Raw genomic sequence first — 16,663 nt, 5'->3', positions numbered from 1 at the left:
TTACTTATTGTATTTCTTTTCTCTAAATTATATCTAGTAGTTAATTATTGTCTTCGTTTTTATTTTTCTGTTGACAAAATGCAGAGGAAACAAAAATTAAAAAAAAACATTGAATATTGTTACAAGAAAGCAAAAAAAAAATTTAATAAATATAAAATATTGATGAGTAAAAAGAGGAGATGAAGAAGGAGAGAAAGAAAAGCAAGAAACAATAGCGACCTCTTGATCTCTCTTTCTTTCCTCTTTCTTTTTTTTTTCTTGCTTTTTTTTTTTTTTTTTTGAGAGAGAGAGAGATATCAGTCTATTAAGCCTCCATTCTTTTTCTTTATTTTATTGCTAAGCTTCACCTCTTCCTCTCCCTCTTTCTTTCTCTCTTTACACTCACTAACTCTAAGTGCTGCTAAAGAGCAACCAGGAGAAAGAAAAGGAGAGAAAGAGAAAGAAAGAGACGACAGACAGATGGCTACACATATAGAGATTAGATAGATAGAGAGAGAGAGAGAGAGAGAGAGAGAGAGAGAGAGAGAGATAAACAAATGAATTTACCAAGCTTTCAATACCACAGAAGAGAATACGATGTCTGAGAGCTTTCTATCCTCTCAAACTCTGAAACTCCAACAGGTACTTACTTGTGTGCGTGCGTGTGTGTTAGTATGATATATTTATATAAATAAAGAGAAAGATTAACCAAATAAAGCTCCAACAAAGACCAATTTGATACTCGTTGCTCTTTCTCTCCCTCTCAGTTACACTTTGTTGGTTTTTAGTATGTTAATTTCTTGATATGTTAAGCTTAAGAGAATGTTAATTTCTTGTTTCTTGTTTGTCTCTACATGTAGCAGATTTGATTGACAAGAGAAAGAAAATAAGTTGGTGGGGGTGCTATAAATTAAGAAGATAATTGGAAGAGATGATGATCATCATCTTCAAGATACTGATATGGGAATAGCTACACCTCCATTCCCTCCAATTCTCCCTCACTCAAAGACTCACCAGTTAATCTCTCCAAACATTAAGTCCAATCCTTCAAATCATAATTCTATGTCCCAAGATTACCATCAAGGTATTTTTTCCTTCTCCCATGGTGGTTTCGACAGATCCTCCGTATCTCTCCAAGAGCATAATCAACAGCAACAGCAGCAGCAGCAGCAACATGATATAGCCCAACAGATCCGCAGAGATAAGCTTAGAATCCAATCAGACTATGAACCACCCCCACCGGCATTAGTAGGTATTGAAGAAGAAGAAGAAGAAGAATCAAGTGGCCTTCCGGTCTACGAAACTGCCGGCATGTTATCAGAAATGTTCAATTTCCCTCCTGCTGGTGGACCAGCTGCGGCTGTTGATTTGTTGGATCAGCCTGTACACTCTAATTACCGGACCCAGCCACGACAACAACAACCGGTAACAACCAACGATTGGTATAACAGCAGCAACAGGCAAAGTATGGTGGTAGGAGGTTTGGGGATAGGTGATTCCAAGAGTAATAGTAACCGTGACAGTTTGGCTCAACATCAGCATCAAATTTCAGGCATCAATGCAGATTCAGCTGCAGCCATGCAACTTTTTTTAATGAACCCATCACAACCCAGGTCACCACAATCTCCTTCTCCTTCTCATCATCAAACCCCTACTTCAACTTCTTCTACACTGCACATGTTGTTACCAAATCCTTCAAGTTCTCTTCAAGGGTATATTGCTGTGTCAGGAGGAGGTTTTGGTGCTACAAATGTTATATCTCCACCACAATTCACTTGGGTTCCTGATAGTTCTCATGAAGGAGGCAATACTGGTGCTCCACTCAATAATCCAAGTGAAATTAGTGGTGTTGTTGAAGGGCAAGGACTTTCTCTATCATTATCATCATCTTTGCAACATTTAGAGGCAGCTAAAGCAGAAGAATTGAGGATGGGAAGTGGTGGGTTATTGTATTATAATCAAGGAGCTGGTGGATCATCTTCTGCTCAATTTTACAAGAATTTGGGAGGCCACCAACACCATCAAGCATTACATTTACAAGGAGGAGTGGGACAAAACCACCACCAAGTTCATGTTGGCTTTGGGTCATCATTAGGAGTGGTGAATGTTTTGAGGAATTCAAAGTATGTGAGAGCAGCACAAGAGTTGTTAGAAGAGTTTTGCAGTGTCGGAAGAGGTCAGTTCAAGAAAAGCAAATTTGGTAGACAAAACACAAACCCTAGTTCTAATAACAATCCCTGCGGCGGCGGCGGCTCTTCTTCTTCAACTAAAGATCCCCTTCCCTTGTCAGCTGCTGATAGAATTGAGCATCAAAGAAAGAAGGTCAAACTGTTGTCCATGCTTGATGAGGCATGTAAATCTTTCTCTCTCTCCTTTTCTTTCCATACCTTCTCTCTCCCTCAAGAGTCAAGACCCTTTTATTTTTATTTTTTTTCTTGGTATGTTTATTTTAGTGCATCAATGATTTTCTAAATCACACGGACAAACAGAAAACTACGGAAAGCCTTTTCAACAATATTATAAACTATTTAAAAATCCCAAGGAGAGAAAAGCCGGCTCACCCTTGTGCAATACAATAGGGTTACATAAGATCATCTAGTTGGTAGAGTTGGATTAGTCATCATATTATTTATTTTCTGAAATTTGTATTCACACATTGATTGGAATGGTGTTGGGTTTGTGTTAAGGTTTCTGGTTGGTGTGGTAAGGTAAAAAAAAGAACAAAAGTCATGAAAGTCTACTATTATTAGGGGTATCTATCTGTGTCCAGCAAGAAGCGACGTTCCTCCTGATTGGGAAGACGACTGATAATCCACCATGTTACGTAAGGGAAGTTATTATGAAGCTAAAAGAGTGGTACCCATCGTAGAAATACTGCAGAGAAACAAAGGCACTGATATTTTATCTTAGTTGACCTTGGCAGCAGGGGGTGTTTTCCTTTTCTTTTCTCCTTTCGTTTTTGTTTTGTTTATGCATTACAGAAGCAAGCCTGGCAATTGGCTGTATTTGGGGGAAAGACAGTAACGAAAGAAACACCAAGGATATTCTATGCTCCTATTAACAATCATTTCAGCACTGTACCAGCTTTGATTAATGCATTTATTCTTCTCCTTTCTCTTTCTCTGCTACGTGGGTTTCCTTTAAGAACCACAAGTCTTGTCAAATATATGTGTATTTTCCTGGGTGTCGTAAAATTCTTGATTGTCTTTATTGCTCTACTCTAACCCCTCCTGTCATGTGGTGTTTTATTGGATAATAGTTGATAGTATTATTAAGAAAATAGCTAGCTTACAGAAGTTCTAGCTCAAAAGGAAAGAAAAAGGAAAGCAACAAAGCAAACAAGGTTTTGAAACAGGTGTTGTGGTGTTTTCAAGTGAGTTTTAGCTTGTTTTTTTATTAAAATTTGATTTTTTTGTTTTAAATTAATTTTTTTAGTGTTTTTAGATAGAAATAAATTTTAAAAACTAAAACTATATAATTTTAATAATTTTTCGAGAAAAGACATTTTAAACATAACGCTAATAAACTCTTAAACAATTGATATGACACTGTCATGAATATATCAAATAAAGTCACATGACTTAGTCCTCTAATGATGTCCACTTCTCCTTACATACACAACTGTAATATATTTGCAATATGACGAGGTAGTGAAAACAGCCTAGAGTTTTGTTTTAGGGGTCTGCTTCATGGGACTTGGTATAGCATTCTTTTCATACGTATGCATGCCGTAATTGTTTTTTATTTTTATTTCTTACATAAAGTCATGTTGGGATTGATGAAAATTAATCCTTGAATTTATATGTTTAATTTGTCGGTGTACAATATTATTGCAGGTGGATAAGAGGTACAACCATTATTGTGAGCAAATGCAAATGGTAGTGAACTCATTTGATCTAATCATGGGTTTCGGCGCGGCTGTCCCTTACACTGCCCTTGCCCAGAAGGCAATGTCAAGGCATTTTCGGTGTCTAAAAGAAGCAATATCAGCACAATTGAAGCATAGCTGTGAGCTACTTGGAGACAAAGATGGTGCTGGGACCTCAGCTATAACAAAAGGAGAGACACCAAGGCTTAAGTTATTAGAGCAAAGTCTTAGACAACAAAGAGCCTTTAACCAGATGGGCATGATGGAACAAGAAGCTTGGAGACCCCAAAGAGGCTTGCCTGAACGATCTGTCAACATTCTAAGAGCCTGGCTTTTTGAGCATTTTCTCCACCCGTACGTTACTTTTACCTAAACTTCACTATAATCAAGAAAATTATCACAATCAAGAAAGTTGAAAAATCAAAGTGTATGCAGTACTTATTATTAGTAGTAGAGTAAAAGTTTTTATCATATAATGATACTTTCTGATTATATAGTTAACTAGATAGATACTAACACAAGATCCAAGTTCCCTTGTTTTTTTCTCTAGCTTTTTGTCCATAATGTGATTAAAAGGAACAGTAATGCAGTGTCCTTGGATGTTGTCTCGTCAGCTAAAAGCTGCCGAAGGGTTTCTATTTGTCCACTGCTTTTTCCCCTTGTACCTAAGTTCCCTCCTCCATTTGCAGACCTCAGAAATTAGCTAGTGTGTGAAATAAAAAGAGAGAAAAACTTTATTAAAGTTTGATTTAACTGACTACCTTTTCCTTTCTCTCTCTTTCTCTATGTGAAAATCACAATTTATACAGAAAATAATAAGAGAGATCAATGAGAGCAGCTGTACGTATCCCCCTAAACTTCTCTGATACCCCTACTACTGCCTGCTACAAATACTGCTCATCTTTTCTTCTCTTGATTCTCGCGCCTCGTGTTATATGGTACACAAAGAAAAGCTAGCATTGGTGTATATGGTTTATGTGTTGACTCTGATGTCATTTTCTGGTCTCTTTCTCAGGTATCCAAGCGATGCTGATAAGCATCTGTTAGCTAGACAGACTGGTTTATCGAGAAATCAGGTTAGCGCACCCCCCCCCCCTCCCCTTTCTCTACGTATACACCTTTTTTATCTCTTCTTCAGCATAACAGTAAATATACCTGATGAGAAAGAACGAGGGAAAGAGAGTGTTTCAGGGCAGGGTACTGTCATGTAACATGAAAATGGGATTCTATTCTAGAGAGGAAAAAAAAAGAAAGAAAAAACAAGAAGGGACCATGAGTGAGTTGAGTAGATTTGTTTGCATGGTTTAGGGTTTACTTTCTCTGGTACACCTCTTTCTTTCTTTCTTTTAATTTGTGTTTTCCATATATTTTAAATTTATTGATTTCTTTGGATTCTTTTATAAGTCGAGTCGAGGGACATAGATTCTGAAATGGACATTATCAGTGAAGAAACTCTAGGGAGATACTATTATTTAAGAGCAGAGACACAAGTACACGAGATGAGACATGAGAGTTTGCATCTTTGATTCTCTTTCTATGTCTCTCTCTCTACAAATGACACCGCATATTATCCAACCCACGCGAAGAAGAACCATAAAGACAGTGAACAAAATTCTTGTATACTTGTCGGGATTTTTACTTGCATGTTATTCTTTACCACCTGCAAGTGGGTTTTTAACCTTCTTACTGTTTTCTTGTCTATCACGTATTTATTGCAGCTGCATCTCCTTGTTTCTCTTGTGATTAAACCCTATAAAATTTTATTTCTTTTTTCTATTTAATCTGTTTTCCTCTCAAAATTTAAGGTCAAGATGGGTTTCCAACTTGACTCTTCTTCCTTCGGATTTTTTTTTTCTTTCCTTGTCTTGCGTGAAATTAAAGAATATGTTACTGAACTTCTAGCGAGAAGTTGTGAAAAATATATATATAATTGTTTTTGAAAGTATTTTTGTTTAGAAATAAATTAAAATAATATTATTTTAAAATTATCTTTTAATATAAATATATTAAAACGATTTAAAATCATAAAAAATTAATTTAAAACAATAAAAAAAACAATCTTTTTTTAAGTAAACTTCTAATGCAAAAACAAACTCATTCTAAATTTACCATCATGTATAGTTTATTATCAAGTGTACTGTAATTTCTTATAATTGTTTTGCCGTTAGGTACCTGTTATATTATTTGCATGACAAGCAAAATCCCAAAGGTGCCCTTGGAAAGAGAATAGAAATAAACACACATTTAGATGCTTTTATTGTAAGGTATTCTTGAATTAATCATGGCAATCGACACTGTCAAGTGAATTCCACTACTAATGTCTGTTATAATAATATTACTGTGTTTTATAGCTTTTATTATTTTATTTTTTATAATTATCTCGAAAGGATATCCCAATTAGCAACTAAGATTTGCTTGCATCATATATATATATATATATATATATGACCTTGTAGCTATAATCTTTCGTTAATCATATTGTACGTGGTTAATTAAATTAAATGAAGGTTTATAATCCATGCTACCACTCTATGCGCTGTTTAGGTGTCAAACTGGTTCATTAATGCCAGGGTTCGGTTGTGGAAACCCATGGTTGAAGAAATGTACCAGCAAGAAGCCAAAGAAGAGGAACCAGGGGCAGAAGATAGAGAAAGGAAGCCAACCAGCAGCAACAGCAACAACAACAATAGTGGGCTTGCACAAACACCAACGCCTACTACAACAACGACAGGATCATCAGCACCAGCTGCCACAACAACAGCCCCCACAGCTACAACCATACCATCAGGCAAAAGATCCGAAATCAATGCCAATGAAAAGGACCCTTCACTCCTTGCCATCAATAGACAATGTTTCTCGGAAAACCAAGCTAAACTCTCCACCTCCTCCACCACCATTATTACACCTACCAATATCACCTCCACCACAGAGGTCGCACCGCAACCACATGCTGGACAACCCTTCCATGACTTCGCTGACGATACATGTCGCCAGGGCAGCATTGTTACAGCTGATTATGGGACCACATCCGGCAATGCCAATGCTGGTGCTGACCACATTGGGTCTACACTTATGAGGTTTGGGACCTCTACTGCTGGAGATGTGTCTCTCACTCTAGGGCTACGCCATGCTGGAAACGTGCCTGACAAGAGCCCTACTTTCTCTGTTAGAGATTTTGGAGGCTGTTAATTAAAATCAATTAATCATAAACTCTTATATAGTACATTTCAGAGAAAATATAATCTTACTTTCTGCCTTCTTTCTTTCTTTCTTCTTTTTACTTTCATTCTAAGAAGAAAGAAACACATAATGAGATCAAAACGTATAGCATATTGAAGTTGGCTAGCTGTACGGATTCTATTGTAATTGTATAGTAGATTGTTTTGCATTTTTCAGTCTTTTTTTTTAAAATAAAATTATGGACGTCTTAAGTTAAGATTTTGTACCCTTTTGTTTTACTAGAATAACAAAACAATCAAGTCATATATTTTCAGAGAGGAAGGTAATGTGGGCAGACTTTTTTTTTCCCTTTAAGAATATAGATGACTCCTCTCGATGATTATCCAAAAAAAAGGAATATAGATGACTGTCCTTTCTCTCTTCCACACATAATTGCAATTCCAGTCCCTTGTTTGCAAGAGATGGATGAAAAAGGATATATAATACATAATTGTGTGCATATATAAATTATTAGATTATATTTTAATAATGACAGAACCTAGAGATGAGCTGTATTTATCTAGGATATGTACTCTTCTGGGTACTATGATTGAGTAGTGATGAAAGCTACTGATTTCGTGACTGATACTTGTTGGTTGAGGCTATAGAGACGGATGCTAAACTTGATTTCTAAGCGCATCACTATATTCTTTGAAGTTGGGTCTCTTTCCTCTCGGTTCCATCTCAACTACTTTTTTCACATCTAATGATTTTCAGTTTTAGCCTATTGTTGGAGAGATTGAGTGTTCAATTACATTTTATGGTCTTATATCGAAATTTAAACATCCGGTGTATTTGAGATAAGAGTAGGCACCAATCATCCTGAACATATATATATATATATATATATATATATATATATATATATATGTCAGTAGAAGTTTAGTAAAATTTTAAGAAAACTTACAAAATATGAGTTTATGAATAACTATATTGTATTGGTTAGAAAATAAACTGCATTATTTATTTTTGTTTGTTTTTTATAGAGTTATCACAATCTCGAATAAATATATATATTTTAAGGTTGGTGTTTAATTTTATGAGCATCAATTTTTATTATATAATTATAAAAAAAATTATTAAACTTAATAAAGTCCATGACTAGGGTCGCGGAGGGACTAGGCAGGTTGATCCAATTTATCTTTGTCTCGATATTTTTTAAAAACATTTGTCATCTTGAAGTTTTTTAATAGATAAGTTATGTTTTTATCGATCATCCAGGTTATTTTTGAATCCATAAATCAATTGATTTAAGTCGGGTCAACTCCCACGCAGTTTTATTGGAAACTTGAGTTAGATAAAGTGCTAGGATAAAAGATTTTAAAATTGACCCACTTAACTAGGTTTAATGATACTATCAAAAAACTCTTCATGTTCTTAATATTTTTTTTTACAGATCTGACCGCGGTGGAGCGCAGACCAATAAACTAGTAATTTCTAAATAAAGGCAATTTGAATATATTATATGGGTTAAATCATAAAAAGAATTGAAAATAGGTTTTCAACATTTATTTTAAACTTAGAAACATAATCTAAATAATGAATTTTTCATTATCAAAGGATTATGACCTCTCAATTACGTTGTTAAATTGTTAGGTAAGACCCCAATATATGATTTATATCATTCTCTAACACACCTCTTTAAGTGAAAGCCTTTTAAACTTGAAACTTGTATAGACTCACACTACCTTGTACTTATTTTTTTATCAAATAGAACGAGGGTGATAAGATTCTAACTTGTGATTCCATGGTGAAAAAGACTATAATATCATCTTAAATAATCATCTCAATTCAATAGCTTAAACTTCTATATTCTATTTAGAGCAAACTTTATTTTTCCTCTATATACCATAATAAGTGTTAAATATTTATTTCAAGTTCAAAAGTTGCGCCTGAGAATACAAATTCTGAAGAATATAAAGTATAGGAAGATAACAATTGCATGATCAAATCCTAGGAAAAACATCAAGATGCTTTGATAGATGGAATATCTATCAATGGCACTATTATAGCCACCCGAAAAGTCTACACGACAAGATACCAAGAAAAGGACACGCAAATGTACTCACTATAATGGTGACAACCATGTTATTAATACATGTTTCAAACTTCATGGTTATCCTAAATGGCATACCAAAAGGGGAGGGGAACCTCAGCTACCACTTCTTCACAATAACCACCAATGCCATCCATTAAAGGTAGCACAAGCATATATAACTAGTATTGCCCTTCACTCTCCTTCTTGTTCTAAAATTAGTGAATAGATAATTGAAATTGAAACAAGTGTTATTTATCATATGATTTGTGATTCTTGAAAATCTAGCCTTTTTTCCCCTCCATATTTTACCTTAGCTATCATTTTATCCCTTCTATGATATGTTCAATTAAACCTTTTAAAAAATCAATTAAGCCCCATGCTTTGATTTATCTTTTTGAGTTCTAAATTTTGAAAAGAAAAGATAAGAAATAATTTTTTTAACAAAATAATTAAATCCTTTTTATAACCCTTTTCTCAGTGTCCCTTCATCTTAAATCAAATATCCTCTAATACGTTAATTGGTTATTTTTTAGAAGAGTATAGTAGTTGATCTTTATGAATTATAATATAACGATATTATTTCAACTAAGTATTTATCTCTAGCTCTAACAATAATTATTAAACATGTTTTGATTTAATAAATTAAACTGAGAAATTTAAATTTTGAAATCTAACCTAATTTTATTTTTCATTTGAAACAGGTAAGTTATTAATTTAATTAAACTTAATAGACCAGACCAGGTTTTTAATGACCTTATTAACCTAATCAATTTCAATTCAAATCCAATTAGGTTAATATTAAATAAATAAATAAAAAAAACTTCTAAATTAATAAAAATAATTAATCCGATAAACTAATAATTCATTCTCCTTTACTTACGAGTCAATCCCAATATCGAAATGTTAACTATACCTCTATTTACTTATAGATAGTATAGGGTAGGTTTCGATACGTTACCTGGTAACCATCACTAATTAGAAACATTGGTTCCTTAAAATCCACAACAATAGTGTGTAAAGCAACAAGAACCCTTTACCTAATATGTTGCTTTCTTTATAAGAACACCACAACCTTAAACAACATATATGCCTTACATTTGAATTTGCAAAGGTGTTTTGCTGCGACGATCAATATGTTCCTTTTGAATTAAGGTATCTATTTTCATGGAAGAAGATTCTATGAGAAATTATAAAATATATTTTGGGGCAATTGTATGATGTGATGTAGCAGCGGTTAAATCGCTATCTTGATAGGAAAAGCACAAACAATATGTGAGCAGCTCAATGTTTCACTCATGGGAGTAAATATCAAAGCAGCAACGCCATTCTCTTCTGTATAACGTTCTTTGATCGTCAAAGTTGCTTATAAAGGAAATTTTTAAAAAAATGCTCTTCAAAAGATTTAATTAAATGGACCGTTTTGTTTCAATTTTTCCTACTATTCAGACAGTCAAACAGTCACTAAGCTAAAACATAAACTAAAATTAAGGGTTAGATTTCTTATTTTGTGTTTTTTACACTCCAATTATGAGATGTATGAGTGCATATACGTAGAAACAGAGTGATTTCGAGAAAATTTCTTTTTTTTTTTCAAAATTAGTACCTATTTAATATAAATAGATTAATGGGTTAACTGATCACTATGTATGTATGTATGTATGCAGCTGCATGCCAGGTCTAACAAATATCTCAAGGAAAATAAATTATACGACCAAGAATTTAAATATCATAGTGCTGTAATTTTTGTGAAAGCCTGTGGGAACACAGCCAGAAACCTCTCGAGCTAGCAGCGACTGAGTGCTGAAAGTTAGATTTGAATTGTATACTAAACACAGTGTCCGAGAAGCGACTAAAAAGTGGTTTTTTAAAATTTAATTTTTTATATATTTTTCCAAATTATTTTAATATATTAATAATAAAAATAATTTTTAAAAAATAAAAAATATTATTTTAATATATTTTTAAACCTCGAGTCAACGTAAGTTTTGCCCAGATGAAATGCGTTCTCGCTGTAAAGTTGAAAAAAAAAAAAAAGAGTGATTAATTAAGTCTCATTGAACAAACTGCGTGCGTGTGTGTGTGATCCTTTCACTATTCTTTTGATAGTTGTTTCATTAAATGTGTTATAAATATTGCATTCGAGTGGGTCTGAGCAGAGTTCGTAAACATCTGGGCTAGCTAGGATAGGCTCAAAAACCCTCACTGCCAGTCATCAATATACCAGAGTTGACAAGTACCCCAGGATGGTTTCTTTGTCTTATTTCGACTCAAAAAATTACAAATTCAATGTGAAGAAACTGACAATATATAAAATGATATATTATAGTATTTCTGTGTGTTTTTTCTTTTTCCTAAAAAATTGAATTAAAACAAGGCAAAGAGAAAAGAAGGATCCCCACCAAAATATAACAACTTGGACTGGGCCCCCTGTCTCAAAAAAATTGCTAGATTGAAAGCTACCCCTCAGATCCAATCCAAGGGCCTGTCCACCAACCAGATACCTGTAACATGGGGTCCACTGATAGGAACACCCATGATGATGATGATGATAAGGAGGAGGAGGAGGAGTTTCTTTCTTTTTTTTCTTTCTTTCTTCTTGGTCATGGCATGGCCTGGCCCCATTCTTCTCAGAGCTGATGACAGTTTTACAGACTTCAGTGACAAATAAATTGAACTGGTTGAATGCGCAGGTAGGTTAGGGTTTCCTGTAGATAAGATATGGGCCTTGGGTGCCAAAAGGAGCCTTGTTTACTAATTACTTCTGCTAAAATAATTGGAAATTATTCCTGTGACGACATCAATAATGGATGCTTTCATAAGTTTACCACAATCTCGATTTAATAAAGCATGTTTATTTAGTGACCACATTAAATACTCCTTATATGCTTCAGATCAAATTAATCTGTTTCTAATGTAATAAAATTTGTGTTGTTATTAAACTCGACATGTAGGGTTAGTGTTGATTCCTCATCTAGCCTGGGTTAAAAAAAAAGAGTGAGAATTGTTTTAATGTAACTTAATTGACTTGGTTGGTTTAAAGATAACTTATACGATTGATAAAAAAATTTTAAAAAAAAATTAGAAAAAAAATAATGAAATTAATAGAAAATAAAACATTTCATCCCTAGTATCTTTTTATCCAATTCAAGTTTAAAACTAAATTATATGGAAGTTATTTCAACATAACCCAATTGACTTGGCTTGTTAAGAAACAACTCGACTAACTAATAAAAAATAGTGTGAAGAAGAAATTGAGAAGAAGAAAAAAGGATAAAATTGATAATATAAAAACTTTCTGACTTAAGTACTTCTTGTATAACTCGAGTTTAAAATTAAATTGTAAGGAAATTGGTCCGACATAACCCAACCAACTTGGTCAATCTAAAAACAACATGAATAATCATAAGAAAAAAAAATTAAAACAAAATCTTTAAAAAAAAAACTTGCTTCATTATTTATATAAACAATAAACAAATGCGATGCCTTTTTTTTAAAAAACATAGAGTAGAATTAGTTTATGCCTTTTTTTTTAAAACATAGAGTAGAATTAGTTTATCACATTGTATATTTTTTTTAATTGGAAAATCCATTAAATCTTTAGTTTAGCTAAAAGAAAATAGTTGAATGAGCTTACAAATTAATTCACACATCATTTTTTTGCCATCTTTTAAGAGAAGTATCATAAAAGAAAATGATACAATAATTCCTAAATATTATATAAAAAAGATGGTCCTAAACTTTTTCATACTCTAACCATGCATGTTATTGCTGGGTAAAAACTGACTAGATATATGATAATTACTGACAATAACTTAAACCAAACAAAGAAATTAATATAATTTGGTGCTGCTTGATAGAATACTCATATCCAACCCAAAGCTAATTAAACTATATATGAACTAAGGAGGTCTCTTAGCATTATAATTAATAGTTCCACTTTTTCACTCTTTCTTTCTAAAAAATTGTTTTAAATTTGTTCTCTAACTACTAAAACTAAAGGAATTAACTAATTACTTCAACTAAACGCTTTTGAGATTAGCTAGTGATTGAGTGGGGATTAGCGGCCTAATGATTGCATGATGTTCTTAAAATCTAAGATTCTCATGAATTCTCTAGTCCCAATGCGACTGACTTACCACAAATGGAATCAGTATGAAAATAATATATAGAAAGTTTCAAATTAGTATTGGACTATGATGAATAAAGTTCTTATAAATCTTTCAATCCTAATTCAAATGACCGGTTTTATGAATATTTTGAAGAAAGTAGTTTGTATTGAAAATAATGTTGCAGACCATGTACGCTAGCTAGCTGAGATTCTAATTAATCTTTTAGTTTTCATAAATATGCTGTTAATTAATGAAATGTTAGTGTAAATACCAATAAAAAATTAAATCAGTAAAATTATTAAATCTAGTATTTTAATGTTGCATAAAGCATAATGTTATAGACTTTCAAAAATCATCATGAATCTTAATGAACCTTTTAAACTAAAAAAAAACTCAACTGCTTCTGGTCTTGCTAGCTAAATATTTTAGTTAGTACAATGAGGGCCACTTAATGTAATTTTAATGACAAGGGAGGGAGGCTCCGATGCCCCACATCCCCGACAGGGGACAGCAGCAAGTAATGTGGATTAACTAAGAGCACATTCATGTACATCTCTTTGAACTACAAATTTAATTAAGGACCACTAAATTGACAGAAGAAGAAGAAGAAGAAGAAGAAGAAGAAGAAGAAGAGGAAAGAAAACCCAATGCTGTAAGCAAAATTCAGCAAGTGGTAGTGTGTGGTTTCTCATAAATAATGGTTAGTTTTTACTGCTTTCGCTCTCTTTTCTTTTCTTTTCCTTTAAGCACATTGGAAGACTGAGACTACTCCTAGAGATCCAACTTTTGTTCTGTTAATCCATGAAATAATGTTATCATCAACCGCTTGTACTGAAGATCTACATTCCTTTTTTTTCTTGCTGGGATAAGGTAGCAATAATTTGTTTTTTAAAATGTTTTTTATTTATAAATAAATTAAAATAATAATTTATTTATTAATTATTTATATTAATACATCAAAACGATTTAAAATATTTAAAAAATAACTTTTACAAAAACACTTTCGAACCGCTAAAACAAATGGGCTAATAAGTAACCAGTGCAAGCCCTAGTTAGAAAGAGAAGCTTTAATACTAATCTGGGAAGAATACAAGGCTAAAGAATCCACCACCTCTCATTAATTTAACTTGAAACTTCATTTGCTTGACAGGGCAAAGTAGTGGTCATGGGGTTACACCAAAAGAAATAATAAAAATATTTAGTACCACTTGTGACCATGTCCTTATGATGAATTTTACATTTAAGAACCTCTACACATTTCTGCAATCGGCTGTCATCGCCAGAAGGTGAGTTCTTAATTCATCGTAGCTATGAAGAACACACCAAAACAAACAGTAGCATCAACAAAGAAACACAGCAAAAGACAAACTAGCAAAGCTCGCTAGCAATGTCAGTTGCGCCACAGCTAGACCAAAAAAAAAAAAAAACATCGCAGGCAAAGCATATCTGTGTACTCATCATTTGTATGCCCGTGCTGGTGGGGTTGCAGGCACATTATGCAGAACTGCATTGTAATGTCCTCTGAGGCCAGAAGAACAATGACAAAACATTTGTATGATTTTACAGGAAACTAGATATGTTGAAACAATAATAGTATTTGGATATACCATGCGCCATTCACTCTACTATGTTTTCATTAAATTTTTCTTCTCAAGTTGATAGATCATTGCCCTAATTGTATGACTGATGCTTTCAAATTTTTATTGCAATTTGGGATGCTGTCAATTGTTTGTGTATTAAAAACCACTGTCACATTTAAAGAAGTACCCGTATTCCCATGCATTATTATTATTATTATTATTATTATTATTATTATTATCAATTGCACCATCATCACCTAATAGCATCAAGCTACTATAGCATGGGCATAATACAACTCTCTATTGGGCTTGTTATCTTCCGCTAAACGACTAGCATTTGACATTTCTGCAGATGAAAATGACTCCTAGACATGGAAGAGGAGACCAAGGACACCCATCATTGCAGGAATTCTTTATAATAAAAAATGACACGCTGCGGTGTAAGTTTTCAAAAAAATAACATAAATTAAAAATGTATTTTGAAAATAGCAAAAAAATAACATAAATTAGAGTGTTCACAGTGCTGTTTAAGAAATTTTGCAAACCAATCCACAAAATAAGGACGTGAAAGTTCTTTAAAACTGAAGAAAAAAAATCGTTTTAGCTTCAGAACAAACTATCAAAATACATGTGGTGTTCATTTTAAAGGGTTTATTTGGTGGTGGTCTTGGGAAATTTCAAGACAACAACTTCGAAGAATTTGTATTTTTCCTTTTTTGGATTTAGTCACAATTAACATATAATTTAATTGAAGAATATCATTTCCAATCCGATTAAAAAAATAGTATTGTTTCCAGCTATAGCATGGTAATTAAGAAAATACATATTATGACTCTTTTTTTCCAAGTCAACAAATTTTATCATAACCGTATTTTAATAAACATAAACCAGTTAAAATATATAATTTATGCATGGAAGCCTAGAGAGAATAAAAAGAATGATTTTCAAGAATAAGAGTAATGAATTCAAATTTAACAGGCTCAAAATGGCCTAGAAAATTAGTCTAAACAGTGCTTGGATCCAACCATAATGGGTCTGGAATAGAGCATCTGAGCTCATTTTTCACCCCTAACAAGCTTAAACAACTCATCTGAGTCTGACACTATTTTGGTAATTTTTCTAAACCTCAACATAGGTCCCTTAATATTTTATATTGATTCAATATATATTATTTTGAGTGAAATACAATTCAAAATAACATATGAAGGAAATGACCATTCAACCCTTCTTCTCCATAAAAGAACAAGATTTATGGGCTATAAATATCATATGAATTCTTTAAACTTCAAGTTCACAATCTATATTCTCTATTATATATATATTTTTAGAGTCTATCTCTTTAAAATATCATTGTACTTTCTCTCTCTAAAATAAATACTTATTTAAACATTTAAGAGCTCACAATTCTACAAAAAATCAAAACTTTTTGCAGATATGATCAGTCACCATCTTGACTTATAAGATACCAAGTATAAGCTACCAAACACTTTAATTATAAAGAATAAATTAAATTATTAAAATAAAAAAATTAATCTATTATCCATCATATAATTCTCGTTTATAAGTTATATGTAGATTTTTTTGAACCTCTCATCAAAGAGATAACAAAACAAAGGAGCATAAATATTTAAATTAATTCCATCAAATATTCTACAAGATCAAAACTTTCAAATTACGCAGATCAATAATCGTTGGCCAATAAGATGTTTACAATATTCACCAAATTATTAATGGACAATAAACAGTTTCCAAGGGAAGAGTAATAGAGAAAACGAGTCAATAAACTATGAGTGTGTTTGGTATTGCGGTAGCTGTTGTGGTTGTAGTTTAAAAAAAGTTGTTTTATAAAAAGTACTTTTAGTTGTGGTCG

General features: G+C 32.6%; 1 protein-coding gene across 2 annotated transcripts; it reads left to right on the top strand.

The window, feature by feature from the left end:
• The first annotated feature begins 216 nt into the window (after positions 1 to 216).
• On the top strand, positions 217 to 7,110 carry LOC133694022 (BEL1-like homeodomain protein 2). Of its 2 annotated transcripts, none has more exons than XM_062115438.1 (5): positions 217 to 621; positions 840 to 2,328; positions 3,816 to 4,201; positions 4,863 to 4,923; positions 6,392 to 7,110. In XM_062115438.1, exons 2-5 carry the CDS (start codon positions 940 to 942, stop codon positions 7,034 to 7,036), a joined length of 2,481 nt encoding a protein of 826 aa, XP_061971422.1. In that variant the 5' UTR covers positions 217 to 621; positions 840 to 939; the 3' UTR covers positions 7,037 to 7,110. The 2 variants fall into 2 exon arrangements, with proteins under 2 accessions (XP_061971422.1, XP_061971421.1); XM_062115437.1 differs by having other exon boundaries at positions 252 to 621; positions 843 to 2,328.
• The last annotated feature ends 9,553 nt before the right edge of the window (positions 7,111 to 16,663 follow it).

Source organism: Populus nigra, chromosome 5 (assembly GCF_951802175.1).
Source record: "Populus nigra chromosome 5, ddPopNigr1.1, whole genome shotgun sequence".
Taxonomy (NCBI): domain Eukaryota; kingdom Viridiplantae; phylum Streptophyta; class Magnoliopsida; order Malpighiales; family Salicaceae; genus Populus; species Populus nigra.
Note: the sequence above shows the minus strand (reverse complement) of the source record. Positions and strands in the feature narration are given on the sequence as shown.